Below are 15,360 nucleotides of genomic sequence, written 5' to 3'. Positions count from 1 at the left end.
TTTTGATAAAACAGAAAAAGAAACAGGAGCTAAATTGTACCAGAACATGGGTTACAGTTTATAGCATTGTCTGTTTGTGAACGATGTGTTGAAACACTGCACATCCTTTGATTATAAACAGGCAGATAAAAACACTTGAGCACATTTAGAGGTTCCTAGCATGTCTGGTTTTCTAACACTATAGTGTAAAATTGCATGATTCCCCAAAATAAATGAGCAATGGTTTAATCCGTGTGAGCAATAAAGTGTGAAAATGTAAACAGTGCCCTCCAGAATTATTGCTTTTCATGATGAAAGTTAACATTTTAGAGAGACATTAACATGCAGTAAGTAGCAAAACACTATCTTCCAAAACCCATAATTACAAGAATGTTTATTTCTGCTGTAGAGATCTTCCATGCAGAAATTGTTCATTTGTATTCTTAGGTTTGTGCATGTAAGCTGTCCACTCAGTCTAGAGTGTTCAGCTGGGATCGAAGATGTTGGTCAAAGATCACGCTGATGTAGCATGATGCCATTAATCTTATCAAGACTTGGACCTCTAGTTGCAAAATATCTCAAATATCACCTCCAACTGACCACAGCTCATGATGGCAATGATGAAGAGTCAGGAACTGCTCCTTTAATATGCTTTTGTTGTAAAAAAAAAAAATAATAATAATAATAACAACAACATACTTGACAACCACAAGAATAACAAAACTGCAATTAAAAATCTGACCTTTCTTCTTCCTTCATCCTCCTCCTCACTGAACAGAGGTAATGTGTTCATGGTTTCATTTCTTGGGAATTTTCCTACACAAACACTCTGGCCTCAATTATGCTGAAGTTTGTTTTTAAACTGCTTAAATATTTTATGTCTATGACATGATTTTTCTCTGTCTGTGATAGATATTCATTAAGGGTCAATAATCTTTTGCCATATTAATTAATAGATTTATGAGAAAATAGTACTGTTGGACATTATTTGCATGATATTTTTGTCAGATCAAAGATAAAAACTGTTTTATTGTGGTAAAGAAAGGTGCCAATAATTCTGGAGGGCACTGTAGATATTGAGACACCAAACACTTATTTTGCTTTCCAGAAATATGGCACATTGCATGTTTTTCATGCATAAAATAAACACATTTTTACAATAGACACGCTGTTATAAGGTGGTGCCAAAAAACCTTAGAAACAGATTTCAAAATGGTGCACACATTCATCGTATATGGTTTTGTACATACAATCATATAAATTCTCATTCTAACAGACCAGACCTCATTTTTGGTTGTTTTGTCTAAAAGAAACAACCGCATACTTTTAATCATTTACAGTAACTGCAAAATCAAAACAGTACATTTTCAGACATTATTCTTAATGCATTGCACTGTTAATTAAACTGCGAAAAAATGCTCTTTCTCTGTGCTAATGAGTGGAAATTCATTTCACTGGTTTCACGTGTACTTCAATTCCTTTAGTGGCTTAAATTTAAAACCAGTTTGTATGGTCCTGCAAAAAATAAAGGGCGTGTGTTCATGTTATAATACGTGCACAAAATATCTCAACGCCGTAATACATATTCTCTGTTGAAGAGTTTAAGAAGGTTGAAAGATACACAGGGCAAATGAAACAGCTTATCATCATAACGTGTACATCATTAAAAATACAAACATCTGCCTAAACATGCAAACATCCGAAGCATAAAAAGTGCCATTTGTTCAGACTTTGCTACATTTTGTCAGCGATTCCTCGGTTTTCTTTGTAACTTTCGATAACGTACATATGCACCACACAGCATGCACAAAACCACAGTTTCACCCCAACGTCATATTCAAGTTAGCCTCAAACACGTTCACAAGGTATAAACAAGGCATTAGCTGTTAATAATCACTTGATTATTTGATGTATCTCAGAGGGCACCTTTTTTGTGTTGATTTAGGCACAGTATGACACACAAAGTCTCAATCCTTCTACAAACGACTGTAGAGGTCCTAATGACTATAGACACTCCGGTTAACATTGAACAGTCAGCTTTTAGTAAGAAGCACCTTGCTCAAGCAATAACATGGAAACCCACTGGATGGTGGATGTTTCCTACTGCAGAAGGTAGTGTCTTCGTTGTTCCACAGAAAACACACACGACCACACAGGGATCTGCTAAAGATAGTGAGAAAAAACCCATATGTGAGAACACATTGAAAATCTGGAATATTAAAAACAAAACATTCAACATCTTGAACATGAAATATTTTGGATTCTGCATTAATGCTAGGTCCTTTATCTTCTTGTAAACAAATGGGATATTGGTCATGTTAACTGCTTTGTACAATAGGTCAGACTTTCCTCCATTGATCGTTCAACACTCTGATCTAAAACATATCAGAAGGTTTTGCACAAACTTGTGAAGTTCATGCCGACTCAAATGCACGCACATTCATTAAAGCTAAAAATTTGGTTAACAAAAGAGAAATTAAGAAAGCTAAGCTAAGAAAAGTTAAAATTCATGTAAAAGATTAAACATTTTACTCAGGTTGTCAAAAATAGCATTTGTAATGAAAACTGCTGTATTACTGTACTCAAACTTTTGGATCCCACAACATTATGCAAATGATGAAATTCTTGTTTTGTTGGTATTACCTTGTATATGCTCTGAGATCATAAAAAGAAAATTTATTTGCTTATTTTGTGACTGTCATATTTCATAACTCGTAAAAAACATGAAAAAGCAAACCTTGTTTCCTGAAAACAGTCAGCACTGAGACCAAACTATGTCTCTTTCTCTATACTCATGGCCGGGTTGCTTGCTCCTGTTCAGAATGACAAGAAAAACAATAAGAAATAAAGAAGTATTAAAAACTCCTAGATTCCTGGGTTACTATGTGCTGTGGAGTCAGGTATAAGATCAGCAGTTCAACCTTCAAACACCATACTGTTTCCTTCATAACATCACATGTAGTACTTGCACTCAAAGCACCAGATCATATGAGAATAGTGAACAAACTTTGTTTCAATATAATCCACCCTCATGTAGCCTTGGGGGAACTGGTGGCTTGACCAAGATTAAAATTTAAAGAGTTATTATTTGGGGTATCTAGGTTTTATAATATGCTTCACATTCACATATTTTACTTTTGAAAAATATTGTAATCTGATACAGCAATATAAATCTGCAAATATACATGTAAGTACAAGACTAAAATATTTTGTTTTGGGATTTTGAGTTTGAGATTTAAGGATGAAGAACCAATAAGATCAGATATTCAGATTTCCTTTGGTGGCAAATCGCTCGCTTTTTAGATTAGCAAAAATATAGAAACAGATAGTGCTAGGAATAAAGAACACTTAATATTTGGTTTCATATCCATTGTTTGCAATAACTACAACCTGCTGACCTGCTGCCATGCAAGCCCAAGTCAAGACACTATATCCACCAAGGTTGTGGGTTCAAGTCTCGAGCTGGCCACGACTGAGGTGCCCTTGAGCAAGGCACCGAACCCCCCAACTGCTCCCCGGGCGCTGCAGCATAAATGGCTGCCCATTGCTCCGGGTGTGTGTTCACAGTGTGTGTGTGTTCACTGCTGTGTGTGTGCACTTTGGATGGGTTAAACGCAGAGAACAAATTCTGAGTATGGGTCACCGTACTTAGCCGTATGTCACATCACTTTCACTTACACTTTGAGTGATGAGCTTGTATGTTTTTAACCATGATCAGATCCTTTTTCCTCCACACTTTGATCTTTTCAACACTGGTAAAGAGACATCTTGTGGTATGGCCTCTATATTTTTGCTCTCTATTTGAACAATGGACTGTTGTTTCTTCATCACTGAACTGTGGAGGCTGTTGGTAATGTCAGTAGCTGTTCTTTTTGTGTGCTCTTTATAGCCATCACGACTATTCTGTCATCAACTGCTGCTGTTTTCCTTGGTCAACACATGGTTTCTTTCCCTTTAGAACATTCCATATTGTTGCATAGTCTGTGCTAAATGCCTGTGTTCTACTTGATTTCCATGCTTTGCTCAGCTTCAGTATTGCTAGCTTTTCTCCCATAGACAGCTCTCTGGTCTTCATGTTGGTTTATCATTTTAACTACAATCTTCAATGGCAAAATTCAGGGCTGAAAACAAAAGACTTTCAGAGCCATTCATTCTTTTAAACAATTACTCTAACAAAGCAGAAACAAGAAACAGCCATCAGTCAAATATTCCAATTTTGATCACTTGAAAAATGGGTGTTGGCAAATAAAATGTGGCATGTTTAACACATCTAGAAGTAAATGTCTGCAAAGGGTATCAGAAATTATTTTGATCTTAAGCCCCAATTAGCTTCAGAAACTCACCAAATATTGGCGACAACATTATTTTCATTAAAAAGAAAAAAATAATAAATACATTTATTATTTCATTCATTAATTAATATTGTGCTCAAAGGTTTGCATACCTTATGAGAATTTGCAAGATGTGTACCAATTTTTTTAAAGAAAACATAAGTGGGAAGGAAATTTTTATAAGATTAGAATGGCACAATCATCAAACAAACATAAAAAATAAAATAAAGAAATAATCCCTGTTCAAAAGTTTTTATACCTTTAGTTTTTAATATGGTGTATTTTCCCCTTTACATGCAGTCTTTAGTAATAATCGTCTTTAAGGTTTAATTCTCTCAGGTGGTATAGTTGCCCATTCTTCTTGGCAAAATGCCTCCAGTTCCTGTAAATATTTCAGTTGTCTTGCACAAACTTCATGTTTGAAATCTCCCCAAAGTGGCTCAATGATATTGATGCCAGGAGACTGTGATGGCCACGCCAGAACCTTCACCTTTTTCTGCTGTAGCCATTGGATGGCCAACCTTGCCTTGTGTTTTTGACCATTGTCATGTTGAAACATCCAGGATCGTCCAGTTCATGCAGTAGAATTATCTGACAGTAATTTCTGATAACATATTTGAGTGACTATTGGACATGCATATTCAAAATATTAAATGAGGCCTTTAGTTTGAATATAAAACCCAGTGTTGAAGTTGCTATTTTTGGAGTACCAGAACACAGAGTATTACTGACAAATAAAGTAAAAAATGTTATTGCTTTTGCCACCTTATTAGAGAAAAGAAGAATATTATTGGAGTGGAAGTCAACAAGCTCGCCTAAAGCCTCAATGTGGTTATGTGATCTAGTATCATACTTAAAATTAGAGAAAATTAAATATTTAAAGGATCTGTCCAGAATTTTTGTATAAGACGTGGCAACCCATGATTGCATATTTTGAGAAGATGAAGACGCTCCCACTCACTGATCAATGTTAAATATTATCACCAATCGGAGTTTTGTTTTATAATTGTGTATGGACCATGAACATGTCAGGAAACTTTTATTATTGGCTACGTATGTGTATATTTTTAATTACTTGTTTTTTTTATTTTGTTATTTATTATTATTATTATTATTATTATTATTTTAATCAATTAATTAATTAATTTATGGTTATTATTAGTGTAATTATTGTGTTAACCTTTATGTGATGTATGGTTAATTATGGCGGTAATTTCTGATAACATGCTGCATTCATCTTGTCATCAAATTTTACTAATTCCCTGTGTCGCTAGTGCTCAACCAGCCCCAAAACATAAGAGAACCACAACATGCTTTACAGTGGGGATGATGTACTTTTCACCGTAGGCCTTGTTGACTGCTTTCCAAAGTTCAACTGTTTATTTCACAGATTAATTGGCAGTTCCTTTGTCTTACCCATGATACAGCATTCACCTACCAAGTAAGTGCATCACCTCATGTGCTGAGAAACTCACTGATTCTTTATGCACAGAGACTAATTACAATTACAATATGTCACAACTGTGAAAACTTCCCTTTAATAGCCATTTAAACCTCTGTTTAGACTGTCGTCAAACATTCAAGGATTTGTAAACTTTTGATCAGGGTGGTTCGTGTGATTTCAGTTATCATTAGGTTTTCAAAAGGAGTCAAACAACTATGTGATAATTTATGACATCACATTTATCCTTAAATAAAAAAATTATATTTTGCATTATCAGTCATATTTTCCAAATAAATGGCAATGATTAATCAATTTATCTCATGGGTATGCAAACATTTAGAACAACAACTGTATGTATGTGTATATATACAGTCAGGTATATATAATTATAAAATATAAATATAATAAATAAATAAATATAATATAATATATCTAAAATATATAAATAAAATATAAATTTGTAGTGCCTCTGAATACCAGCCCTTGTTCCAGTCCCTAAATTTAGCTTTTATCCACCAATCCCACCTTCTCTGTCTTGTTCCTCTGTCTCATCACTCTCAGTCCAGGTCTGTCCATTGCTCAGCAGTCGGCTTTGAGATTCTCTCAAAGGTTTACAGGGAAATTGATGGGGTTCTCCATCACTGTCAATCAACAAAAAGATGAGACAAAAACATGTTTGTAAATGTCATAGAAATAGTGTAATTCAGTAGGTGTGTGTGGTTTGTGCACTGCTGTATTTAAATGTAATAAAATAAAATAGGAACTAATATCTGGTCTATAATTTTTACTTGAAGATCTTGTGTTGAAAAGCCTGTCTTGTTTTTGTTTTGTTTTTTAGATTAAAAAGAAATTTAACAGACACAATCAACAATCCACTCTTTTGGACCATTTATACAAGGACATGGACCTTTTGACAGCATGTCCAGATGGTGAGGCAGGCTGTTCTGGGTCAAGGTTCACAAGACACGTGGGGAAGGAGCATCCATCACCTTGGCTAAAATCACCACAAACAAAGCCAATATGATTTAGAATCTTCCTGACACAAGTTATACGTTCAATGACGATGTGCAAACTGAAATACCTGGAAAACACTGGCAGAAGCCAATTTTTTTTTTCATCCCCGAAAACTTGGCGGAAATTTTTGCTTACTCCGAGACTGAAGCCATTTTTGTCGGCTCCATGAAGGAAGGCAGGTGCACGGAAGACCTCTGAGGATACAAGTTATTTTAGGGAAAAAATGACATACAGTATTGACAAATTTAACAGTTTTCATCACCACAACACAAGATGTCCTGCATCACTGCCTTTGTGACTACATGTAACTACTTAACAGCAGACTGTCTCTATTGAGCCCTTTGTGTCCTAATACTGATATTAATCTTTCCCTTACTGAACTCCCTTCACAAATTCCTTCACCATCATCAATGTCAATTCAAATACTTTATTAACTCAATAGTTAGATGGCCATTTTTCGGCCTGAGGGACTGAATTACCCTAAGAGCTACGACGTCTGGGACAAATATTTCCTAGTTGCTTAAAAACTCTATTGCCATTTGAGAAGCATCTTAAAGAAGCTCTGACTAACTAATTCAGATTCATTAATTTTTTATGCTTGCACTTATTTTTCCAACCTCAAAATGTAACCACTTCCTATTTTATTGTGGCAGGAAACACTATGCTGAGGTCTGAAGAATAAAATCTAAGGTCTTCTAGAAAAACTGAGTGCAGATATTAAAAACACAAACATTCAACTAGTATTAGCTTCAACTAAAGTTGCTTCATCTAAAATTCATCTAAAAAAGTGATAGTTAAGTTAGCAGTCGTTTAAACACAGAAAATTGGCATAAATTGTACAACTGAGGCATGTTTCAGATTGAATTTGTCCTTGTGTAAACAAACCTGTGTTGATATCACCTCAAATAAAACATCCAAGGTTTGATCTTATGTGCACACTTAAAATATCTTCAAATATATTCTATTAAATCCTCAATTGAGCTGTTTTAGAGATGAATTGCTTCTGAATTGATTATTCTAACCTATTTAGTTAAAACTATTAATTGTTGTATAGGTCTATCTGAGCAAATAATGATCATGAAAACTGTGGGTTAGCAATCAAACCTGCTAAACTGTGCATCTAAGTAAATTCTAAAGGTCATCAAAAGCTATTTGATAAAAACAACTGTAATAAATTGATGCTTAAGGTCAAGTCACTTACCCAAGGTGGATCTATTTTTGCAAATTAGCCAGCAGTGATAAGCAAACAAGGAAGCCAGACTGACTGAAAACATGGATGCAGCAAAGAACAGGAACATAATGTGGAACTTGGCTTGAGTATCTGGCAGGCCGTTCTGAGAAAAGATATGAAATCATAAAAAGGAATCTCAAATCACAGCACAAACCACAACTTATGCATTTAGTAAACTGAACAGAATAGAAGCTTATGAAAACTGTAAGCAGCTAAAACACACCAGATTCCTATTTCAGCAGTTAACACAGTGGTCTATATTGACTAACAGTTACTACAGTCGTAACTCTACACTTATTTAAATGTTCTGCAGCTAAAGCCACTACAGGAGTCTATCAGAAGCTAAATCAGTCAGTGACCGTTTGACCCAGTAACTCCTACCCAGTACTGTTTAAGTCGCTCGTGCGTTTTACCGTCCATCTTCTAGGAAAATACAAATGTGGGAAGATTTTAAAAAATCATCATTAACACTAAGACCATGCAATTAGTTCTGAATACCTCTTACCCAAAATATTGAAAATTAAGAGCGAATATTAAAAGACCTTCTCTGCATGAATTCTCTGGCTAATTTCAACACCATCATGCTTTATGTGATTTTTTTTGTAATATTCCCAGCAGCAGTATTGTTTTGAAGTCAGCTACACCATAGAACCAAAAGACATCTTTGAAGAAGAAATCACTTATGCTTACAGTCCAAAACTGAATGAAGTACTGCAGGTCTGTCGCGGTGATAAACAGGCAGTAGAGCAAAGAGTATGCAAGAAAGAGTGTAAAAAACTTGTAATTTGAAAAGCCCACGCAGTTGTTCACCCTGTCAGAAGACATAGATTTTGTATTAAACACAAACCAAAAAATTTTTTACATTAAAAGGGTGATCAAAATTGAAGCTCTTTTGATGTAAGCATACAAAATAACAGGTGATTAATTGGCTAAAGCTTATTCATTTTTATACAACAGTATAAAATGATCAAATTATACAATTTGATTGGTCGATCAGCATTACAAGAGTGCTTACATCACTCGACACAACTTCCACACGTTACTACAGTAGTTTTAGGGACATCAGCAGGCATGACAAACAATACTTTTCAAGATTAAAACACAAGATTAGTAGATAAAAGTTGAAAAGTAAAAAAATTTATGCCAATTTTACCCAAAGCACCTTTTAAGAGGAATGCACAACAATTCAGCCTAGCTAATCAGCTAGCTGACGTGCTATGACTTTGCTTCAGGATCTTTTTCCACCAGTGGAGGAAAAATAAACAACATTTTGGTAACAGTGTGTCCGAAATGGCAATTACACAATACTTAATCATTGTTCACAGAACTGTTGTATAAAAGCAAAATCGCACTCACATTTGCACACTCGCTTATGTGATATTACTTAAATATTTCTCTTCAAAATATTTTTTGCACTTGCTCTGTGTTTAAAATTCTAACTTACTGCATACCATGGACAGTGGTGATCCATCTTCAAGATGCACCTGGGAAACAGTATTATGTTTTGAGACGACACACCACCAGGATACATTCTTAATACATTTCAGGTCTTTTTTGAAAATCTTACTTATCACAGACTGAGCAGTGATGACATCGGTCAGGTTTCACCAGATGACATCGATCACAGTAGCGAATAGCTATGGAGATAATTTTTCTACAGAATGAATAAAGCTTATTTGCTAAAGACTGACTGGAAAAAAAGCAAATGTGCACTTATTGTTATGTGACTTGCATCTGTAGAATATTTCTTGGTCACAGTTCACCTGGCAGTAAGAAAGTCTTGCAGTAACAGCTCACCTCCAGACGTTGTGCGAGTGGATATGGGTAAATCCTTGGCTATTCTTTGCAGAATTTCTTGTTGAGATTCAGCACGATCCTCCTGCTTCAGCAGTTCTTTGTCAGTGTGTGACAGGTGGAACTGAGAAGACCAGACAAAAACACAATGCTCTGATTTCTATTTTTATTCGACACGTAATAGTGTGGTCTACACTGTCACAGTGATTTTGCTGTCAAAACGGATAAAATATTATTTTGTAATTTGAACACTGCTCATTTTAGATATGGCTTGGCTTACACTTGGCTTATGTCTCAATCAACTTCCTTAGCCTATGAATCAGTATGTAGTGTACACTAGTTCGAGAGTTGTAAGGACCCTGGCTCACTTTTAATTTAACATATGAAATATTTATACAATTCTGTCATGGTACTTCAAGCAAGACTGCATCACTACTTAAAAATGAAGACACACTTAAACACTTAATACAATGTTAAGGTCATTAGACTCAAACAAATATATAGAATGTTAAATAAAACAAAACATTTTTTTTCCTACAGTTTATTTTTCAAGGTAAGAGCCTTCAGAAAATATGACGCCATTTCCAAAAAATTTAATATAGTGAACATCAATGCTCCCTTGTTTTTGCAGTGCATTGTGGAATAATCTAGGAAATATACATTTTGCGTTTTTCTTTTTGTTAACAGACAGCTGTTAAAATTCATATCGAACATCGTATGGTTTCTATATCTTGAGATATCTGAGGTATTCTGCTAACAAATGATCTATATAAAACATTACGGATACAATAGTGATAAAGAATAACTATTAAGAATGTTATGTTTTCTAATAACTATTTAAGTATCTACTGTATGTTAAGTAGATTGACCACCAAAAATAATAATGAAATCAGTGCTGGAAAAAAAAACAATACATACCTCTTTAAGCGGGTTCATTGGTTTGGTGAAGATGGTTTGCCAATATGACCATACAAACATGATAAAGGAGACATGATACGCCATGAGGTAAAATACTGAAAAACATAAATCATTCATACTGACCTGTCAGTTAATTAAATATGTTTACGTAACATCGAGTAATTTTGACTCATTTACACTGTTTTGAATTACCAGTATATGAGGTACCACATAAACGAAATTTAAATAACTGGGAACCCTATGGTTAAAAAAGACTGCTTAAATCCTACTGAACACAAGAACAAGCGTAGAGAATGAAGGAGTGTAGTGTAAAGCTTATTTTTTTATTTTGCCTTATCTGTTGTAAATAGTTTTCACAAAACATTTTTCAACATCATCTCCATTTTGTTCATGTTTTTCATTCTAATTTCCTTATTTTTCTCAGTTAAAACTAATTTAAATATATCTTCATTATTATAAACAAAAAGCCGGCTTACCTTTCTCTCCCATGTTTTCAATTGTTTCTGTGTACAGAAAGAAAAACAAAGAAAACAGTTTGACCCAATATGTGGTTTAATTAAAAATTTTCAATCTTCAGCTAAAGCTGATTGTACCTAGCTCTCTCCCGATAAACATGTTTAGATAGCTTGTATTCTTTTAGTTTATGTAGCTTGTTTATCTTGTCGCCCTCTTCACATACCCTCTGGGTTTACAGAAATGTACAAGAATCAATTAGTAAAATCCAGGACTAGAAAGGAATATCATATTCACCTTAATTAAAGCAACACAAGATTCAGTGTAGAAAGCATGTTTAGATAGCTTGTATTCTTTTAGTTTACGTAGCTTGTTTATCTTGTCGCCCTCTTCACATACCCTCTGGGTTAACAGAAATGTACAAGAATCAATTAGTAAAATCCAGGACTAGAAAGGAATATCATATTCACCTTAATTAAAGCAACACAAGATTCAGTGTAGAAGCTCTGTAGAGAAAATACAAAGACCTGACCTAAATATGAAACTGAACAGCATGACAGTAGAGTGTATATGCAAAATATCTGAAAACAGCAGCATATGCTGTACAGCTGCAGCAGTTGCTGATGCTGTAATCTAAATAGCACAGCAGAGAGATGCTGATCACGCTTCACATATAGCACACGCTCACACATAAGTCTTTTTTTTTAACTGGTGCTAACTTTATTTGTGTCATGGTGAGATTCAACTGTTGACAAGGTAATAAGTCAAAGTGCTCCAAGATTAACACTCTCATAACATGAACCAAGATTTAGCCACAATCATACTGAAAAGTGGCAGTTTTTAATAGAATAAACACATTGTCCCTTTAAAGTTCAACAAATACTTTAACTGAGTTAATACATCAACCCTAGAGCTGTTAGATTCTGCCATTGGTTTGTCCTCTTAACCCAGAATATACTAATGGAATTCAATCATTTATTTCTGTAAACTGCATAAAGTAAAGTATTTAAGAGAAAAACAAGCATGTACTCTGTACAATGAAATCTTTACTCTCCATTTCTTCTGATAAATCTTCAGTGCAATCAGTTCTCATATTCATATTTTTAGCTCACACCTCAATGTCTTTAGTGAATACCAAAAACAAAAGAACTGCCTTTCCAACACTTCTGGAGCGTAGAGTAGATCGTTCTAAAATATAGTATATACCCATCATATGTCAGTGTTTCCTGTACACAGGTGATATGTTGATACTATGCCCTGGTATATAAATATAGTTGGTAAAAAAAAATCCATTTGAGAAATGAATAAGCATTGTTACTAATTTGGCTGTGGCATGAATGCATAGCAAAAGGAAAAAAGGTAGATGGTGCTGGCAAAACATTCTCCTTTAGTATAAATGATTGAACATTAATTATACCATGAGCTAGCTAATAACTGTAATTGAAAAAAACTGCTGCATTAGTTGACAGTTCCTCTGTCTCTCTGTCTGTCTTTTTGGCTGTCTGCGAAGCTCCTAATATTAGCACGTTCCCATTTTCTGCTCACTTTGTGCAACAGCAGAGCAATTGAGAATATCCAGATTGATGTCCCACAATAGATGCTGTTGTCATTTGTTAATTCACATTTATTTAGCACGTTCTATGTCCTTTTTGAGCATTTAATGACTAACCTATTGGAGCAGTGCATATTAAATATTAGTATGAAAACCGGCGACACTTGTCTGTGTCTAACAACTGCACACAACCGAGCGACTCGCTCTCCTCTTCGTGGGGGCTAAAAAAAAAAACTTGATTTCTTTTGGTAACACATGTTTATATTTAGACTATATCATGGGAGGTCTGTAGAATTTCAGTTTTCACCCATACACTGAGAATACAAAAGGTTAGATTAAAAAAATAGTACAAATATTATCAGAGAGAATGCTTACTTCATTGAGACAGATTTTGATAACGTTTTCAGAATCAGTCATGTGTTCATTAATTGTGTTCAAACACCATAGTTTTAATGAAGTTTAATTAATTCAATTAATCTAATCAAAAATGTTGGGGTGAAAAGACAAAGCTGAGAGAGTGTGTGGGTGAGACAGAGAGCAGTAGAGAGGACTGAGAATCAGAATCAGAATCAGAGAGAACTGAGTATGGGGTGCAGGAGAGGGAAAGAGATGAGATGACGGATGATACATATACAAGGGATTGGATATCCACAAACTGAGCCTTCCTTGCTATTTTAAGTTTCTTGTTTCACAACCATTGTTGTTTCACAGACCTTTCATTTATCATATGCATGTTTTGCTTTTCTGATTCAATGTGGTGGGAATTCTCTCCAAGAAGCCAAATTTTGGGTTGTGGTAAACAGATACACAATTTCACACTCATATCCTATTATGTTCTTTTCTAAAAAAAAAAAAAAAAAAATCTTATTTTCTCTTAGATTATACTAATATTTTTTCCTTTAGACTACCTGTATCTGTTCCAGTAACATATCATCCAGCACCTTACATGAAACTAACAGCTGCAAAAAAAACTAGCTCAACAATCAACCCAGTGTTGCACCGTACGGGGCAAGGATACTGCATGCTGCAATTGAAAGTATGGACAAAAAATAAAACAGGTCATGCAGGAGATTAGTTCTCTGTAGCAGCTAGGGAATGGAATTAGCTTTGAGGCATTTAATCAGCTGATCAGACACTCATAAAAACTTCTGTTGCGTCTGTTGTAGGCCACATGCTGCCTCATGGATGAGTCAGCCGCTACCTTCTGCTTGATAGTAACACTAACAGAGAACAGTTTATCACCACTAAAAAGAAGGAGTAAATTATGGTCCAACCTGCTCTCTGGTAGGCATTAAAGTAGATAACAGTCATTAGCCTAATCTTAAATTTAACTGGTACAACAACCCAAAGCATTCTTCTGGATGATGTACTAGCTCTAATGTAATATACCTCTGTAGGATGATGATTTTATTACATCTTTTCTTATTTTATTTATCCTGTCCCGGGGCCACAGAGAGTTTGAATGCCAACAGAAAGGATGCTGTTTATATAGACTGTCAGTTTGCAGTTCAGAATGAATGCTGGTCTCACACAGCATGAGCATCAGCAGTTGGGAGTATGCTCCGGCGTCCAGTATACATCATAAAAATAACCTTTGGCTTCACTGCATTTAAGCCATGGACATTTCTCTTGCTTTTCATATTGAAACAAAGCCCTTGAATCCAATTGTTCTGAATATCTGTGTCTTCAGAAACCAAACCAAAGCAGAGTGAAATCAACACTGTCCTCAATTATCTGACTGTCCATAATGATGAACTTGTGAGAAATGAAAGGACACTAAGTTGACATTTAAAAAAAATAATAAAATAAAAAATAAAAAAACAAACAAAACAAAAAACAAGTGTGTTAGAATAATAAATACAGACTGAATTGCGAATTCAATTTTTGATTAAAATAAATACATCTTAAACACTGTGAAACATCAACTTGTCTCCTTTGTAGCAGTGTGATTGTTTTAGTGCTTCGCATCCCTCACATGTTCATAATCACATAAAAGCTGTTGGCTATTTTCCCCACGAGTATATTAAGATCTCAATGTCCTAACGACTAACCTTCAAGTAAATAGAGTTGCAACAACGTCTTTAGGTTTCTGGATCATGTAAGCAATGCCAGATTAAGATAAAGCATGCAAAGCGCAAGACACGCGTCTCCTAATACGGTTCAGGTTCACGGAGATCTCAGGCGATCCGCCCTTACCTACGCAGAGCTGTACCACGTACGCGTAGTAGGACCACGCCACGAGCGCGCACACGAACAGCACGGGGATCCAGTGTACTACTCGCTGACACTTCCGCTTGGCGCTGCGCGATCCGGACGGCGCCATGTTTCAGCTCCGCTCGCTGACCCAAACATGCCAAAACCCAAAGCGCCGAGCTCTTTCGATCCGTCAGGACAGTGAGTGTTCGTAAATAGCGGACATGCGCCTGCTTCCACCAGACCCGCACACAGTCATACCGTCCTGTGTGTGTGTGTGTGTGTGTGTGTGTGTGTGTGTGTGTGTGTGTGTGCGCGCACGGCGAGCAATAACGGCCCCGCCTCTTTCTCGCCAAGTTACCATGACGCCCATTAGGCGCAGACCAGACTACGGCCAAAATCACCTACTACTGTATTAAAGACTACACAGCGTATTTTTACCTGCTGTTTA

General features: G+C 35.5%; 1 protein-coding gene across 7 annotated transcripts; it reads right to left on the bottom strand.

Moving 5' to 3' along the window:
• Positions 1 to 983: 983 nt before the first annotated feature.
• Positions 984 to 15,195, bottom strand: zdhhc2 (zinc finger DHHC-type palmitoyltransferase 2). Of its 7 annotated transcripts, none has more exons than XM_027135834.2 (14): positions 14,913 to 15,052; positions 11,635 to 11,670; positions 11,188 to 11,214; positions 10,712 to 10,806; positions 9,797 to 9,917; positions 9,567 to 9,636; positions 9,451 to 9,483; positions 8,690 to 8,810; positions 7,970 to 8,102; positions 6,836 to 6,962; positions 6,662 to 6,748; positions 6,280 to 6,395; positions 2,717 to 2,792; positions 984 to 2,142 (listed from the first exon to the last, which is right to left on the bottom strand). In XM_027135834.2, the coding sequence occupies exons 3-13, from the start codon at positions 11,198 to 11,200 to the stop codon at positions 2,752 to 2,754; spliced, it is 957 nt and encodes a 318-aa protein (XP_026991635.2). In that variant the 5' UTR covers positions 11,201 to 11,214; positions 11,635 to 11,670; positions 14,913 to 15,052; the 3' UTR covers positions 984 to 2,142; positions 2,717 to 2,751. The 7 variants fall into 7 exon arrangements, with proteins under 7 accessions (XP_026991635.2, XP_026991634.2, XP_026991639.2 ...); XM_027135833.2 differs by lacking the exon at positions 11,635 to 11,670 and adding an exon at positions 11,462 to 11,566 and having other exon boundaries at positions 14,913 to 15,049; XM_027135838.2 differs by lacking the exon at positions 14,913 to 15,052 and adding an exon at positions 14,768 to 14,812.
• Positions 15,196 to 15,360: the final 165 nt, after the last annotated feature.

Source organism: Tachysurus fulvidraco, chromosome 17 (genome assembly GCF_022655615.1).
Source record: "Tachysurus fulvidraco isolate hzauxx_2018 chromosome 17, HZAU_PFXX_2.0, whole genome shotgun sequence".
Lineage (NCBI taxonomy): Eukaryota > Metazoa > Chordata > Actinopteri > Siluriformes > Bagridae > Tachysurus > Tachysurus fulvidraco.
Note: the sequence above shows the minus strand (reverse complement) of the source record. Positions and strands in the feature narration are given on the sequence as shown.